The sequence below is a fragment of the Lytechinus pictus genome, chromosome 16, assembly GCF_037042905.1.
Source record: "Lytechinus pictus isolate F3 Inbred chromosome 16, Lp3.0, whole genome shotgun sequence".
NCBI classification, from domain to species: domain Eukaryota; kingdom Metazoa; phylum Echinodermata; class Echinoidea; order Temnopleuroida; family Toxopneustidae; genus Lytechinus; species Lytechinus pictus.
The window spans coordinates 16,512,858-16,527,576 of NC_087260.1; the positions used below are offsets into that span (position 1 = coordinate 16,512,858).

General features: G+C 37.1%; 1 protein-coding gene across 1 annotated transcript; it reads right to left on the reverse strand.

The window, feature by feature from the left end:
- Positions 1-7,906: 7,906 nt before the first annotated feature.
- On the reverse strand, positions 7,907-14,265 carry LOC129278730 (heparan-sulfate 6-O-sulfotransferase 3-B-like). Its single transcript, XM_064111132.1, has 2 exons — positions 13,103-14,265; positions 7,907-12,318 (listed from the first exon to the last, which is right to left on the reverse strand). Exons 1-2 carry the CDS (start codon positions 13,609-13,611, stop codon positions 11,703-11,705), a joined length of 1,125 nt encoding a protein of 374 aa, XP_063967202.1. The 5' UTR covers positions 13,612-14,265; the 3' UTR covers positions 7,907-11,702.
- Positions 14,266-14,719: the final 454 nt, after the last annotated feature.

Genomic DNA, 14,719 nt, shown 5'->3' on the forward strand with positions numbered 1-14,719 from the left:
ATATCTACTATGGAAGGCCAGAGATATCACAATTCATCTAGAAATAGAACTCATTACACCTCTTTTAAAAGAAAAATAATGATGCATGAATATTTTGTATTCATTCTTTCTCAAGAGGGTATATGATGCTAAAACATAGGCATTCTATCAGTATATACAGATACTTGCATAAGTCAACCTTTCCACAAGTCCGATTTTTGCCGAGGTCAAAGCAATTTTTTTTCCAGGCCAGATTATGCAAAACAAGTGGTATATACGTCTAACCCAAATTCTCTTCTAGTCAAACAGATTTTTGCAGTTGTAGATTTGACTATTAAATTTCACAGCAACCTGTATGTAAATGAATTATATCATTGCTGGCTTTCCAAAGAAGTTAAGACTGGGTTGAAATATTGTACATCTTGGTCTGACATGTTACAACAACACGAATGTTCCATCCTTGACCGTTGTGTGTCTGGCTTTGCTCATCGTAGCGAATTCAGTCAAAAAAGGTCATGTGGTTATCTTGGAATTAAGGATTCTAAAATGCTACTAGTATTACTAATACGTCTCCGGATCGACCAAATACTCTCCTTGAATGACAACGTAATGAAATGATTTGTAAAGTGTGTATAATGTGTATTGTATTGTAATCTATTCTTGTATATAATACAGAGTTAAAGACTGGGGAAATGTAACCATACAATATGCACTAAACTGAATATTGGTGCTTTGTGTGACATTTCCTTTTTTTTTGTATGCCTCCAACCATTTTATGAAGAAAAAAATCAGATTAAAATTGTAAGGTGATGGGCACGTTATAGTTATGATTGTTATTATTTTATTTTTGGCAGTGGAGGAATTATATGTAGCAAGAAAAGTGTGGCTGATGTTTTAATTATGTATGTTGATAATTGATGATGAATATGTTAATAAAATGCCTGGTCTTTAATGCAGGAATTCAATTATGAAAATGATACATAGTGGGAGTGGTATCTCTGTCACGTTTGTGTGATTTTCCTGTTTGAATATTTGATGGAGAGGAAAGGGGGGGGGGGGCAAGGGAGCGAGAGAGAGTGGTAGAGAAGAATGGAGGGGTGGGGTAGGAGGCATATTCTTCTGGTAATAATTGACCTATGTAATAAGTCACTAGGTGTTATGCATTCCTTCTGTCCACTGGGGGAGACGGGGGGGGGGGGGGGAGTGGGAATAATGTGACTTGTGAGTCTTCCTCTATGTTTAATAGGCTTTACGAAAAGTAGCTGCTCTCTCACGAGCGGCCAAACTAGACTAGTCTTATGAATATGCTGTTGTAGGTTGTTTCATACTTTCTGATAGCTCAGTCGGTAGAGCAGGGGATTCGTATTTCGGTGACCCGGGTTCGATTCCCACTTGGTGCGCTAGTGCCCTTTGGTAAGGCATTAATCTTCATTACCAGGTCCTTCGGAGATGACCATAAGCCGTCGGTCCTCTGGTTGCTTGCTTACAAGCATTCATGCTTTCTTAGCAATCAGGTAAAAATCCCAATCAATCAATCAATTTGCATATGAAGAGGAAACTATAGCAACCAATTCCGTCTTTCCCAGAACTTGAAAATGTCTGTCTAGTATGACAAATTGACCTCGCTGCCAAGTGGGTGGATACCTTTGAAGGAAGATTATTTTTGGCTGACTCTGACTGTGGTAGAGTACCGGGTTTCTCTAACTATGGATATTGAAGAGCGCCATCTCAAACTTGATGGCAGAGAATATTTAGTGCCTTCACCTCTTCTGACTCTAAGGCACCATTTCATCAATGATTGTTAAAACATTCTTTAGGAAGTGACGACTTGAACAATTTAATTTCGGATTGACTTACAATCTCCATGGGATAGACTTACAATATCTATGGGATAACAAAGATTTTGTCTATATTTATAGCATGTTTATACAACTGTAGCTGGGCTGATGCCACGAGTGTCTTGGATGATGTGTGCTCTCTGTAAAATTCACTCCATTAGTATTATTATCATCAACTGGTACGAAATTAACAAATATCAAAATGGATGACAATTCATCTAACTGATGATAAAGTAAAAAAGAGAACCAGATACATCAACTGATGATATAGATAGATCAAGATGAATACCAAGATACATGAATAAAAAGTTAGTTTTTAGTATTTTATTACATAATGAAAAAATTGGATATAATACATCATATTTTGTACATAAATGACATTTCCAACGTGAACAATATTTATGTTCTCAGTATTTGTTAAAGAATATTAGTACTCCCTCTTCTACACACAAAAAGACCTGTTGAGCAACAGAAGGGTATTGGATCTGCAAGAAATCAACCCTCTTAACACCCTTCTGCCTCTAACAGGTTTAAAAAAGAAGTTATATACATGACACGAATGAAGCATTCAATAGTAAGATCATAGAGTATGAATCATGTTTTCTACACGTGTTTCTGTCTACCATTTTTCATCAAAGATGTGACACATCCAGCTGCCTGCAAGAAGGACCTAAGAACAAGGGTAGTAATGCATTCTTGTATGTTGGCAGTATATTTTGAGGAACATAAACAGGTTCGTTGAAGGCAATGGTCCTACCATATGATTTCTACTATTGTAGCAAACCTCCTTGTGCATTGGAGCAATAAGGACGTAATTCTAAATGAAGGTAAATGTATCTTTCCGGTATGCACTTGTGGTTTTTAATATTTTTCCCCACCACCTTGCAAAAAATAAACATAAATGCATATAACTTAATAGCACTATGGCATCATAAATTTGACCATTGAAATCTATGACTCGCCGAATGAAAATTTCCCAAAATGTGCATATCATATCAAGTGATTTGAATCACATATGAAAATAATCCATTTAATAACAGGATAATTACATAACTTCTGACTGCCTATGTACTTAATGCCTTCTTCTTGACATAATCAGAAAACATCTATTTCAAAATAATAGAAAACGATAGGGAAATACAACTATGCTAACTTTTTCTTGTCAAAGTGATCTTTAAGAGATGTTGTAATGAATGAATGCAGGAAAGTGTGGGGTGGGGGGGGGGGGTAGTTATGATAGCATCTCCTTATTATTTTCTGAATCTTAAAATAAAGAAATTTAGATGACACATGTATCCTACAACACAACGTGACCATTCCTTCATTAACCATAATAGTTCCAAATTGATGAAAAATGGTGGACAAAAAGACACATGAATATGCATCCCTCCATACTGTATAATCGGTGACACGACATATGATCCTGCGACAATTGCTCCAGGCTTAATTTCATCTCAGATGTAGGGTTAGAGTTGCTATAGGGTTTTATGTTAGGTTTAGGGTAGGGTACAGATTGTTAAGCCCAGGGTTGAAGTTGGTCATTCGATTAGTGTGTGGAATTCAGAGCAGAGCAATTGTCGCCAGAGCAAATGTCATGGAACCCTATAATCTCTGTCAAAACATAATTATATATAATCCATCAACATGATATTAGCGATTAAGTGTACAAATAGTGTATTGCTATGGGGCTCATACATATACTACAGAACAGGAGTTCGTATGTCATTCATATGTTAATCACACTAAAAATAATCTGCACTACGTAGCATAGCACTAACACCAGATATAACACCGGAAGATAGAGTATATCTACCCATCATGGTGTTAAAAGTGAATTTCTCCTCTTAATCGATGGTTGGTTGAAAGAGCATACATAATATAAATATATTCATATATATATATATATTCATAATATACACATAGTGTATAGATTTGAAATCATCCACTCGTCAAGTACGAAAGTTAAAAATAGACATCATACTTGACTTGATGCAAGACTACTGTTGACTGGATGTGAGAATATTTTCATAACGAGACAAAGAAGAAATAGCACTGAGTTACTTTACAATAGGAATATTGGATTCAATATAAGCAAGTTAAAACAAAATGTGAACATAGAAGAACACATTCTGTACCAGGAAATGATTCATAAATTTTATATGTATAAATTTTGCAACCGCCTGCTTTATTAAAAGTGTGCAAGCACCTACAAAATAATGACATTTTAACCCAATATCATTCACACTTTGATGAGGAATATCGGTTTGTAACCAACATCATGGTTACTTTTAAAACATCATGTCTCACTATCAGAAAATTTGTTCCAGATTACTTCTTCAAGATCAAGCAGAAGTCCCTTCAACTGTATCGGTGATTGTTTTTGCAGTTGTCTTAGTTTTATAATTTTTGAAATCGATTCACGCCACAACTTTCACAATCAATGTATGTCTGGTTATCTATTGACAATTAAAACATCAAAGATTTGAAATGAATCCCTTGTGCTAAATCCGGCCTGGATGGAAAACAAAAGCTGAAATGAGCCAACACTTACTCAAAAATTTTAAAGCACTTTGCAGTGCCCCTTATACTATCATGATGCAATTCTTTTTTTTTTAATATCAAAATAACAAGCAAACATATACCCTTCCATTTCCTAGCACACATTGATTTATTCAGAAGAAATATAAAGAGCTTTGAAATTCAAGCCAGCATGTATTTTTCCTTGACACAGTAAGATATAACTCCAAAATGTATTCAAAGTGTAACTTTTTTTTGGATGTATTATCAGCAGTGAACAAAGGCTTTAGAATTCAATCATCTGGTCAAATTTCATTATTTTCAGTGATTTGTTTGCTATATGCACATGCTAAACCCTAATGTATACTACAGAAGTTTTGTGATATTACACAATCATGCTATAATAACTAATAATATTGAACTTTCATATCTCATTTTCTTTTAATAAAACCCAAATTAATCAATGAAAATGACTTTGTGCAAAAATACTGAGATAGATTTTTAACAAATTATCATCCAACCATACAAACAAAATTCAAATGATCCATATCAGGGTCTGGTACAAGGACTATAACATCCCGACAGACATTGAGGCAGAAAGTCACCTTTCATAAACACAAGTTTACTCCTTTATAGCTGAGAAAAAAAAGCAACACGATAGAACCAATAAGCATACTCATCAAAACTTAATTTCCATGTACACTACTCGTACAAAAATAAAACAAAACAAGTGCAACAAACTCAAAACTGCAATATCACAAGTAAATACAAAAGTGCAGGCATACCAAGTTTGTTGCAATTCAATATAAATATATGAACAAGAGCTATTAAGACTACATTCAAACATTAAAACCAACATTGCTTGCATGACCAAAGAAAAGTGCATGAGGTGCTTGGTAATAAATACAATGTTATGAGGCAGGAAATTGCAGAAGGTTCCAATGGAAATTGATTGGTTATCGAAGATCTATAATACCGCAAATAAATAAAGGATGTTTTCCCCCAAGATAAAACAAATCGGTCTCCCCGCAAAACAGTCTAAATTATACTGGGCTACCCATGGTAATAGATATTTGTATAGTGAAAAATGTTTTGTAAAAATATGATTAAATAATTTTTTTTGCAAATTGTGCGAGAGGTTAGAGATGAATTTATATAATGGATCTTGCATAAAATCAAACCCTCAATACTTGATTATTAGAATTGCGTTTCAGAAAGTTACATTAAAATGGCTACTGAAAAGTCATTTAAAAAGCGCAATATATGTTAAGTGTTGTGTTATCTTTTCCCCTCTCAAATGATGAAGTAATTTGACCACACATTGCCAGACCTGCCAACCTCTGGGAATGAAAAAGTGTATTCTGTGATACAAAAAAGTGTATTTCATAATAAAATCTGTGGCGCACTCGCTCATCGCGGCGCTCAAGCTGCATGCAAGCTAAAATGCACACTGCTCTTGCAGATGAAAAAAAAAACATTTAAACATGTGTATATCTCACCCCGGTTTTAACAAAATGATTGAAAAAAAAAACAAGTTACTTGAAATTACATTGGTCTAATAACCATATTTGTGTAAGTTTTATGAAATAGAGACATATAGAGATGATTTTCTCTATAAATCACGATTTCGTAAAAAAAAAAAAAACGTACTGCCGTATTTTGGTTGCAAAAACGTACTAAATATGCCAAAAACGTACTGGTTGGCAGGTCTGCATTGCTTTCAAGACTTAGCAAGACGTGCTGTCCTTATAGCTTGGTATAATCAATGCAAGAAATTTTCAATCAGTTTTAAATCAATCATAACACTAAAAATCATGCTCATTTCCTTTGATTAAATGTGAATTTGTAGTTGATTTGCGTTCGATTGCAACAGAATTTCAACATCCGATTACGGTTGATTTTGGGAATATTCTTGATTTACAATTGAAGGTACATTTTTGACAACATGCCATTTGGTTGGCTAATGCCTTGAGGTATTTTCTAAAAAAACAAACAAACAAAAATCATGCACGGTGTATGCAAGACGTATACATTTAAACCATGCAAGCAATTGACCTAGGAAGTCAAAATCCAAAGCTTAAATCCCATTTGATCACAAAACTACAAATTTTCACAAATTACTCGGGAACTAAAAACATTTGTACCTCTGTACTCTATTTGAAAAAAACAACAACAATCTACTCCTTGACGACGGAATTCTTCAAAAGCACGGAATAAAAAAAAGAGGTGGCTGCCCCTTTTTTCCTCCAAGTAAAATCAAAATGGGAGGTAGATGAAAAAGCAAAAAAAAATACTGTAAAAATGAGAGCAATTTCAGACACTTCAATACCCTGAATAATGTTTGTGTTCCTCATTGAATCTTTATACCAAATCTACAATTCTCTCCATACTATCTGTAATCTAATTCTGGATATTTAAAGAAAAAAAATGAAAATGTTCGAAGTTCTCAATCACTTAATGAAAACTAATGTCAGAACCCGATGCAACTGCAAGCTATAAAGCTTTCTAATTTATCCAATCGGCATTTAAAAGACAGATTCGTAGTGATGTCATGGGTATCTTGTGACACTGGTTTGGCTTTTACTCAAAACTTCGAAGCAAAATTATTGTGGGAAACCAACATTTTGATTTTATGCTCAGCATTTGTAGTATAATCACTCCACATTATAAATGGCAATGTTAAACACTTCATTGCTTTTTCAGAAGTCTTAAGCGCTCAATTGCAATGAAGCATAATTACCCTGGCTTAAGCAGAGCAGCTACTACTGTACATACTCTTCATTTCACAGTGTGAATTCCTACAGGTCCCCATTTACCTTTAATACCTGTAGTGGGTCAAGCATGATATCAATAAACTCCTTTCTGAAGAAAATGATCAGCTACGTTTAAATTTACCATCTGTAATTAACCACAAACAATGTAAACAAGTGGAACGCCTCTGGCAGTCTCACCTGCATTACGCAATTTGATATAGCAACAGTGCTGACTTTGATAACAGCTAATGAATGAATATAATGTGATATGTGCTATACAAGAACTGTGTTATTTTAACTATTCACAGAAAAAAACACTAATATGATAATAAAATATTATGTCCATTGACCCAAAATGACCTTTGACCATGATCATGTGACCTAAGACATGTGCAAAACAATCATTCATACTTGGATTACCCTTATGTCGATGTTTCATGAGCTAGATCCATAAACTTTCTAAGTTATAATGCCAATTCAACACATATTCCCAACACAGCCAAAGTTCGTTGACCTTTAAATGACCTTTGATCTTGGTCATGTGACCTGAAACTCGCACAGGATGTTTAAGGATACATGGTTGCTCTTAAGTCCAAGTTTCATGAACTAGATCCATAAAATTTCAAAGTTATGCTGACAATTCCTCAAATACCCCCAACATAGCCAAAGTTTGTTGACCTTAAGTGACCTTAGACCTTGGTCATATGACCTGAAACTCGCACATGATATTCAGGGATACATGGTTGCTCTTATGCCCAAGTTTCATGAACTAGATCCATAAAATTTAAAGTTATGATGACAATTCCTAAAAAAAACGCAACATGGCCAAAGTTCGTTGACCCTAAGTGACCTTTGACCTTAATCATGTGACCTGAAACTCGCACAGGATCTTCAGTGATACAATATTACCCTTATCATGTCTAAGTTTTATGAACTAGGTCTATATACTTTCGAAGTTATGACAACATTTCAAAAACTTAACCTTGGTTAAGATTTCGATATTGATTCCCCCAACAAGGTCTAAGTTCATTGACCCTAATTGACCTTTGACCTTGGTCATGTGACCTGAAACTCAGGCAGGATGTACAGTAATACTTGATTAACCTTATGTACGAGTTTCATGAACTAGGTCCATATACTTTCTAAGTTATGACATTTAAAAAACTAAAGCTTGGTTAAGATTTCATTGTTGACGCCGCCGCCGTCGGAAAAGCGGCGCCTATAGTCTCGCTCTGCTATGCAGGCGAGACAAAAATGCAACCAAAACCAAGTTTATACGATCCCACAACCCATCCAGATACCAGACATTTTCTTTTCTTCTTGTTTATCTACTTTTTTCTTCATTTTTACAGAACACTACATACTATGTCTTTTACCAATAGTCCTTAAACAAAATTCATATAGAAAAAACATTTTTTTTAAACAACTGTAACATTTTTAGTATTAGTTTCCCTGAGATAAGTGTACCAATATGGTACGTATAAACCTCACCATATTTACTTTCAGTATTTACATAAACAAAACTAAAGACATCATAAAAATAAGCAGATGACGTAATGTACATTTCAACCAAAACATGAAAGAAATATTGTAGACTACATGTACATTTAGTTGATCTCTTATGGATAGCCATCATGTCAATTAAAAGTGATCTATTACGCATATTTTTAGTTTCTGCTGGAAATTTTCTGTTATAAAGTGAGTTGCTGAACCATATTCTACCAACTATAGTTTTCATAAAGCACCCCATACATAATGTGTTTTGCACAGTATGGCTCTATATTTTTGTGTGTTCGGTGTTAAGTGGGTGGAAAAGCCAAAAAAGCTTTTTATACGGATATCATATTATAAAGTAACACCTACACCTAACACCAAATAATGGCACCGGAACAATAGTCATAATGGAGCACAATCATAACTAAATCTGGTCCAGACAGGTGAGCATATACACCTGAAAGTACACCTTACACCAAATGATGACACTAGCACAATATTCAAACTGGTGTTGAGTGCAGATTCACAAACCAATTTGGCCATGGCAGGTATGAAAAACACCAAGAAGTATACCTTACACCTAATGATGATGCAAGCCAATATCAGCATTGGTGTTGGGTGCAGAATCTCAAGCAAATCTGGCTGTGACAGGTGAAACCAATATCATAACTGTCTAAATTCATGACATAATTATTAGCGTGAGATAATCATCTTACCAAATACAAGTGAAGAAACAGAGATTCAATGAAATACTGCATATATGCAAATCACATGAAAAAAGAAACACTAAATTTGGGTAAAAAACATCATATTATTAATTACAAATGCGAAGTGGATAAATTCAAAGACTTCAGTTTCATATAGTGCCCAATGACTGGACAAAGAAACTCTCTGTTGCATGCCATCAAATTCTTTTACAACCTGTGAAAAAAAGTCCAACAATCTACCGATTTAAATCAGAATAAAACTATAAACAGGGTGAAATTGATTTCATCGTGCAGTGATCATTAATGCCACTGCTAAGAATTACTGGTCCCGGTCACATATGCCCGAATTCACAAAGGTGGTTTTAAAAACCCACGGGTGAGTCCATGGTTTATGCAGATTTCCTGTATAAATTACGCTTAAATTAGCGCGTATCTGGCGAGTGTATAAAAATGTCCAATGCTGATGCACGCTTTTGTCACAGAGCGCCAAATTGACGCCTGTTACCATGGTTAGATTTTATTTTATTCATGAGTCCACTGTTTTCATTCATGAGTCCACTCTTCAAACAGTGGACTCATGAATAAAATAGCGTATCTAACCATGGTTACAGGCGTCACTTTGGCGCACTGTGACAAGAGCGCGCATCAGCATTGGACATTTTTATACACGCGCCAGATACGCGCTAATTTAAGCGTAATTTATACAGGAAATCTGCATAAACCATGGACTCAACCGTAGATTTTCAAAACCACCTTTGTGAATTCGGGCCATAATGACTTGCAATCATCGCATATTTCCAATGACAATTCTGATTGGTCGAAACTGAGTATTGTGAACAATATGTGCATAGAACAATGGTCTTGATTGGCCATGATATTGTGTGATTGATTCGAAAACCTTTGTGATATGGGGCCCATAACATGATAGGGTGAATGCAAGATTGTGACGAGTGGTATTTGCTCCTACAGAAGCGCAGACTAGTGCAGAACAGCATCAAACAATAGCACAATGGATAAAATCTATTAAATATGCTCGATAGATCAACACCTGATTTTAATATCCGGAGCTACAGCACAAAGAAACTTTCAAAAAGTATTTAAAAACAACAAATATATCCTCCTTTCTCAAACACCATTTAAACGCTGCATAGGAGTACATATGTCAATATTAGCTGCATAATTCTGTACAAACATCATGAAACTATGGTTCGTTCATAGTTCATAATAATAGTTGATAGGCACCCGTTAGTTCATATTTTTTTCGTATTTTTTTTAGTTGTTCTCATTCTGTATAATGAATAGTATGTACACGGTATGTGATACAGATAAGAGAAGAGGATAAATATAAATACCTGATAAAATAATTTCCTTCTTTACCATAAACACGTTGAGCAATGCCCATGGTTCCATGCCTCAAGTTGCACACGTTAACACACCAAAAAAAGGCAAAAAGTGTGATGTGACTAGGTGATGTTTCACTATAAGTCATGTCTGACCAAGAGTCCGGTCTGAACAAGAGTTAATTTTGACTAGAGTCATGCTTAAGTGCCATTGTGCACATATTATTATAAGCATCATCTCATTGAGTATTACATGGTAGCACATGTCCCCAAACTCCTGACCCGACCAATGCCGTGATTCGTTACATACCACATGCAACAGGGGATTTACGTGTGACGTTCAGTCAGACTGACAACTTTGTGAAACATCCCCCAGACAGATTATTCAGGGCCTCGTTTCATGACTAACGTTTATGGTAACTTTGCCATTTTGGTAACTATCATTGAAACCTTGATTTTAATAGGTGGCTGAGCTGCCATGTAGCCACGGTAGTTACCAAAATGGCCAAGTTAATATCATCCTTGAAAGTTCTTTATGAAATGAGGTCCAGGATTTGAATCAATTATTCAAGACTAGAATCAATTATTTAGGACTAAAAACTCTTCCAGCTCTCAAGAACACAGGAGCAGTAAGCCAGCCAGTAGCAGGAGTCCACATTGGTTGGTTTGTCATTGATCAGCAAATTCTTGTTGACCCATGACCTTCTTCAGGAAATACCGACAAATATCTTCCCAAGCTCCTCCTGAACCTGTGTGTGTAACTAATGTAAAAGTGTTCACATTAACTTGCTTCTTCTAACACAAATCTTCCCTGAAGTATGAAAAGTGGATTGATAACTTTACAAATCCATCCAAACACCCAGGTGTAGCGGACAGATGACATCCATGTTCCTGGAACTCTATGTCTGTAACAATCTGCTGACATCCAAAGGGCATAGCGTTGGAGGAGGTAAGTATGTGCTCCTAGTCCTGAACAAATGATCCTAGGTCTGTCTGTGCTCATGCAACTGTGTTGTTTGCGCTCGTGTGAAAGTGAAACACAGGCTTTGACAATTCAAAGTCAATCCGTCAATGCTAGCTGTTTATCCTCGGATGATGGCCATTGTTCTCCCGTTCTTCTCTCTCCATGAGTTTCATGAAGTGATACCGCTGGAAAAACAAATCCTTGGCGAAGGCATATAGTTCTAGGTCCAACGGGTTGACGGCCCGCACGGCCTCCATGTCCGACTCTTGCATCGGTGAGGCATTCGCTATGGTCAGATTGGACTGATAGAGGGGGGTGTTGAATTTTATCTTAAACGTCCTCTCGAACAAGTACTGCGATTCACGCTGGAATTCCGTCAGGCCGAAAAAGGCCATGCTCTGGAGATTCGCCTTTGCACTGGCCAGCATGATGAGGTTCCGGTCCTGCGTCGACATCCCTGTCTTGTTATAGCAATTAACGAGCGTCAGATCCGCAAGCATGCGCGTCTGTCTATTATTGGCCATGTTATGCGGGCAGGACATGAAATCATTGAGAGTCACACCCATCCATGTGCTGCCCTTGAAGCACCTTGGAACCTGATCTTCAGTGGCAGCATGTCCACCGCACATGTGCCGCGACATCTTCCAGGTAGCCCCTCGCTGCGTATGTCTCCACTCGCTGATGTATCTTGACACTGGGTTGCGAACCATCGTGATGTAGAAGTATCTGCAGTGTTATGAAAAACATCAAAAAGGAAATATTACACAAATGTATTTCAACATCTGTAAATGACGTCTATCTTTAAAAAGTCAGAACACTACCTCTGTTTTTTTTATACTTTTTTACTAACACTTCCTCTTACCTCATCATTAATGGCATTTTCAAATCAGGAAATTTTGTTCAGAATAAGTACATTTTTGTATCCAGAGTACATATTTTCTAGTCATCACCATATTGACACTGATAGGTGCATTATCATTAGATTTGGGTCATGAAAACAAAAGGCGCAAGTTCATGGCCATATAAACTAAATCACTTTTTTGACAAATGATAAAGTTTGCATTGAATATGAAAGGCCTTATAACAGCAAGAAATTATAATACAAAGATCATATTTCTACTTCAGCTTTATAGCAATTGAAATGATTGAGAATCTTATTTAGCACCAAAGAACAAGCTCTAGCTGTTGGTAAAAATGCTCAGGAATTTATGATGAGCACCATGAAACGGCCCTGAGGCTCGGTAGCACAAAACTGATCACTTGAATGTGGCTACAATGTACAAACAATCATGAAAATCAATTGCACGAATGGTCGATAAGCTTTGTGTTATGGGATGCAGGAGGGGGGGGGGGCATTTCATGAAGTAGTTCTTAGAAACGCATGACTACACAAGACAAGTAACCCTTCCTTGTGCTAAATGATATATCCCTATGTAACTGAATTCGAACCCAAGAACATAGTCCAAACAGCTTCACAGAATACCACCCAGGTAAGCTTTTAGAACCCTACCTCCGTCTGACTTTGATCCTCTCCTTCTTATCCATTGCTTCTGGAACACATCCCTGCAGTTCTGTCCAGTCTGCATGGAGCCCACATAGCCATCCTGTGGACATCCTGCTGAACAGCCATATCTGGTGCTTACTGGACGGACGATAGCAGGAACATCGCTTGTGGGTCTTGATGCACTCGCAAGGTGAGCTCAGGTCCAGGTTCCTGGTCAGGTGCTTTCCAAGGGTGGTTCCGCCCGTCTTCTGGATGTGCAGGAAGACAATGACGTCGTTGCCATTGATGTTGAAGATCAGGTCGCGGTCAAGGACGTCATCGGGGAAGTTCTTGTGATGGTACTCGGAAGGCTGGTGTAGCTGGGTGGAGGTGATTGAGAGGGAGTGCCTACCCGTACCATAGTGGACATACTTGCGCTCCGAAGAGCAGTTGTAGAAGATCAGAGCAAGGGTGAGGAGAAGAGATAGGATGAAGCCGTATCGCCACTTGCGGAGAATCGATGGAAATGGCTGCATGACAAAGGAAGACGTCTGGATCACAGCTTCCGATCAAAACATCTAGGAGGTACCCTCGGGTAGAGAAACTAGTTAGGTGAGATACTAGTTCAGTACTATCCCTCTGGCAGAAGTACACAAGTGCCACTAATAATTTACAGATTTGTTATTCCCTGTATTGTTTACAAAAATCACAATTTTAACTTTGTCTCAATTATTAAAAGAAACTTGGATTATAATCAGCAAATGATCACTTCAATCAAGAAAGTTCAGAGTTTTTTCAAAGCTTAATTACTCTTCATCCACAGTACAGTTTCAGGATTCCTTCCAAACCCTATGCATAACTTCGATCCACCATTCGCGAGAGGTAGCCGGCAACATCGAGCTCTCCTTTTCTTGCGGAGTCCTTTCTTATCCAAGCCCACCTAGTTCATTCATCCAAACCTGTCCCTCATGTCTTGCTCGCACCGCACCGGGCCAGATCCACGAAGCCATTCATAAATGCTACAAGGATGCGGAAGGGTTAGGCATCGTCTCATCCAGCGAGGGAGTCCTCCGCATGAAACAAGCAATCAGTCAGATGTCTCGCTCTGCCGATCTCACCACTGCATCAGCCTAGAATGACGATTGTCGGAGGCGTCCCGCCGTGATGTTATATAATTGGCAATCTGTGCAGAGGGGTGAGAGGGAGAGAGGATTTATCACTTAAGAGTGAGAAAAATAAAATAGCTTCATTGAAAGTACATTGAAGGTGGGCAGAGGGAATCATGAGTTGCTTCGGCTTTCATGAAGCTAAATTGAGAGAGGGTTGGCTTACTAGTTCCCCAATGATCGGTGTATAATGAAAGTATGGGATAAGAGAATGAGCTGTTCAGTATGAACTATTGCAATCGAGGAAGATCTTTCCAAGGAATCTATATCTAAATGTCCAAGTAACATTCCCAAGTACAGAGAGGGGGAGTATTGCAAAAGAGGAAATAAACTCAAAAGCAATTGAAATATAAATTTTCATGTAACATTAGCAAGTACAAAATGGGGAAATAATGCAAAAAAATTAATGAACTAAAAACAAAACTAATAACTAATCCATGTTTACTCATATAATACATCTGCTTATGATTTTTACTTC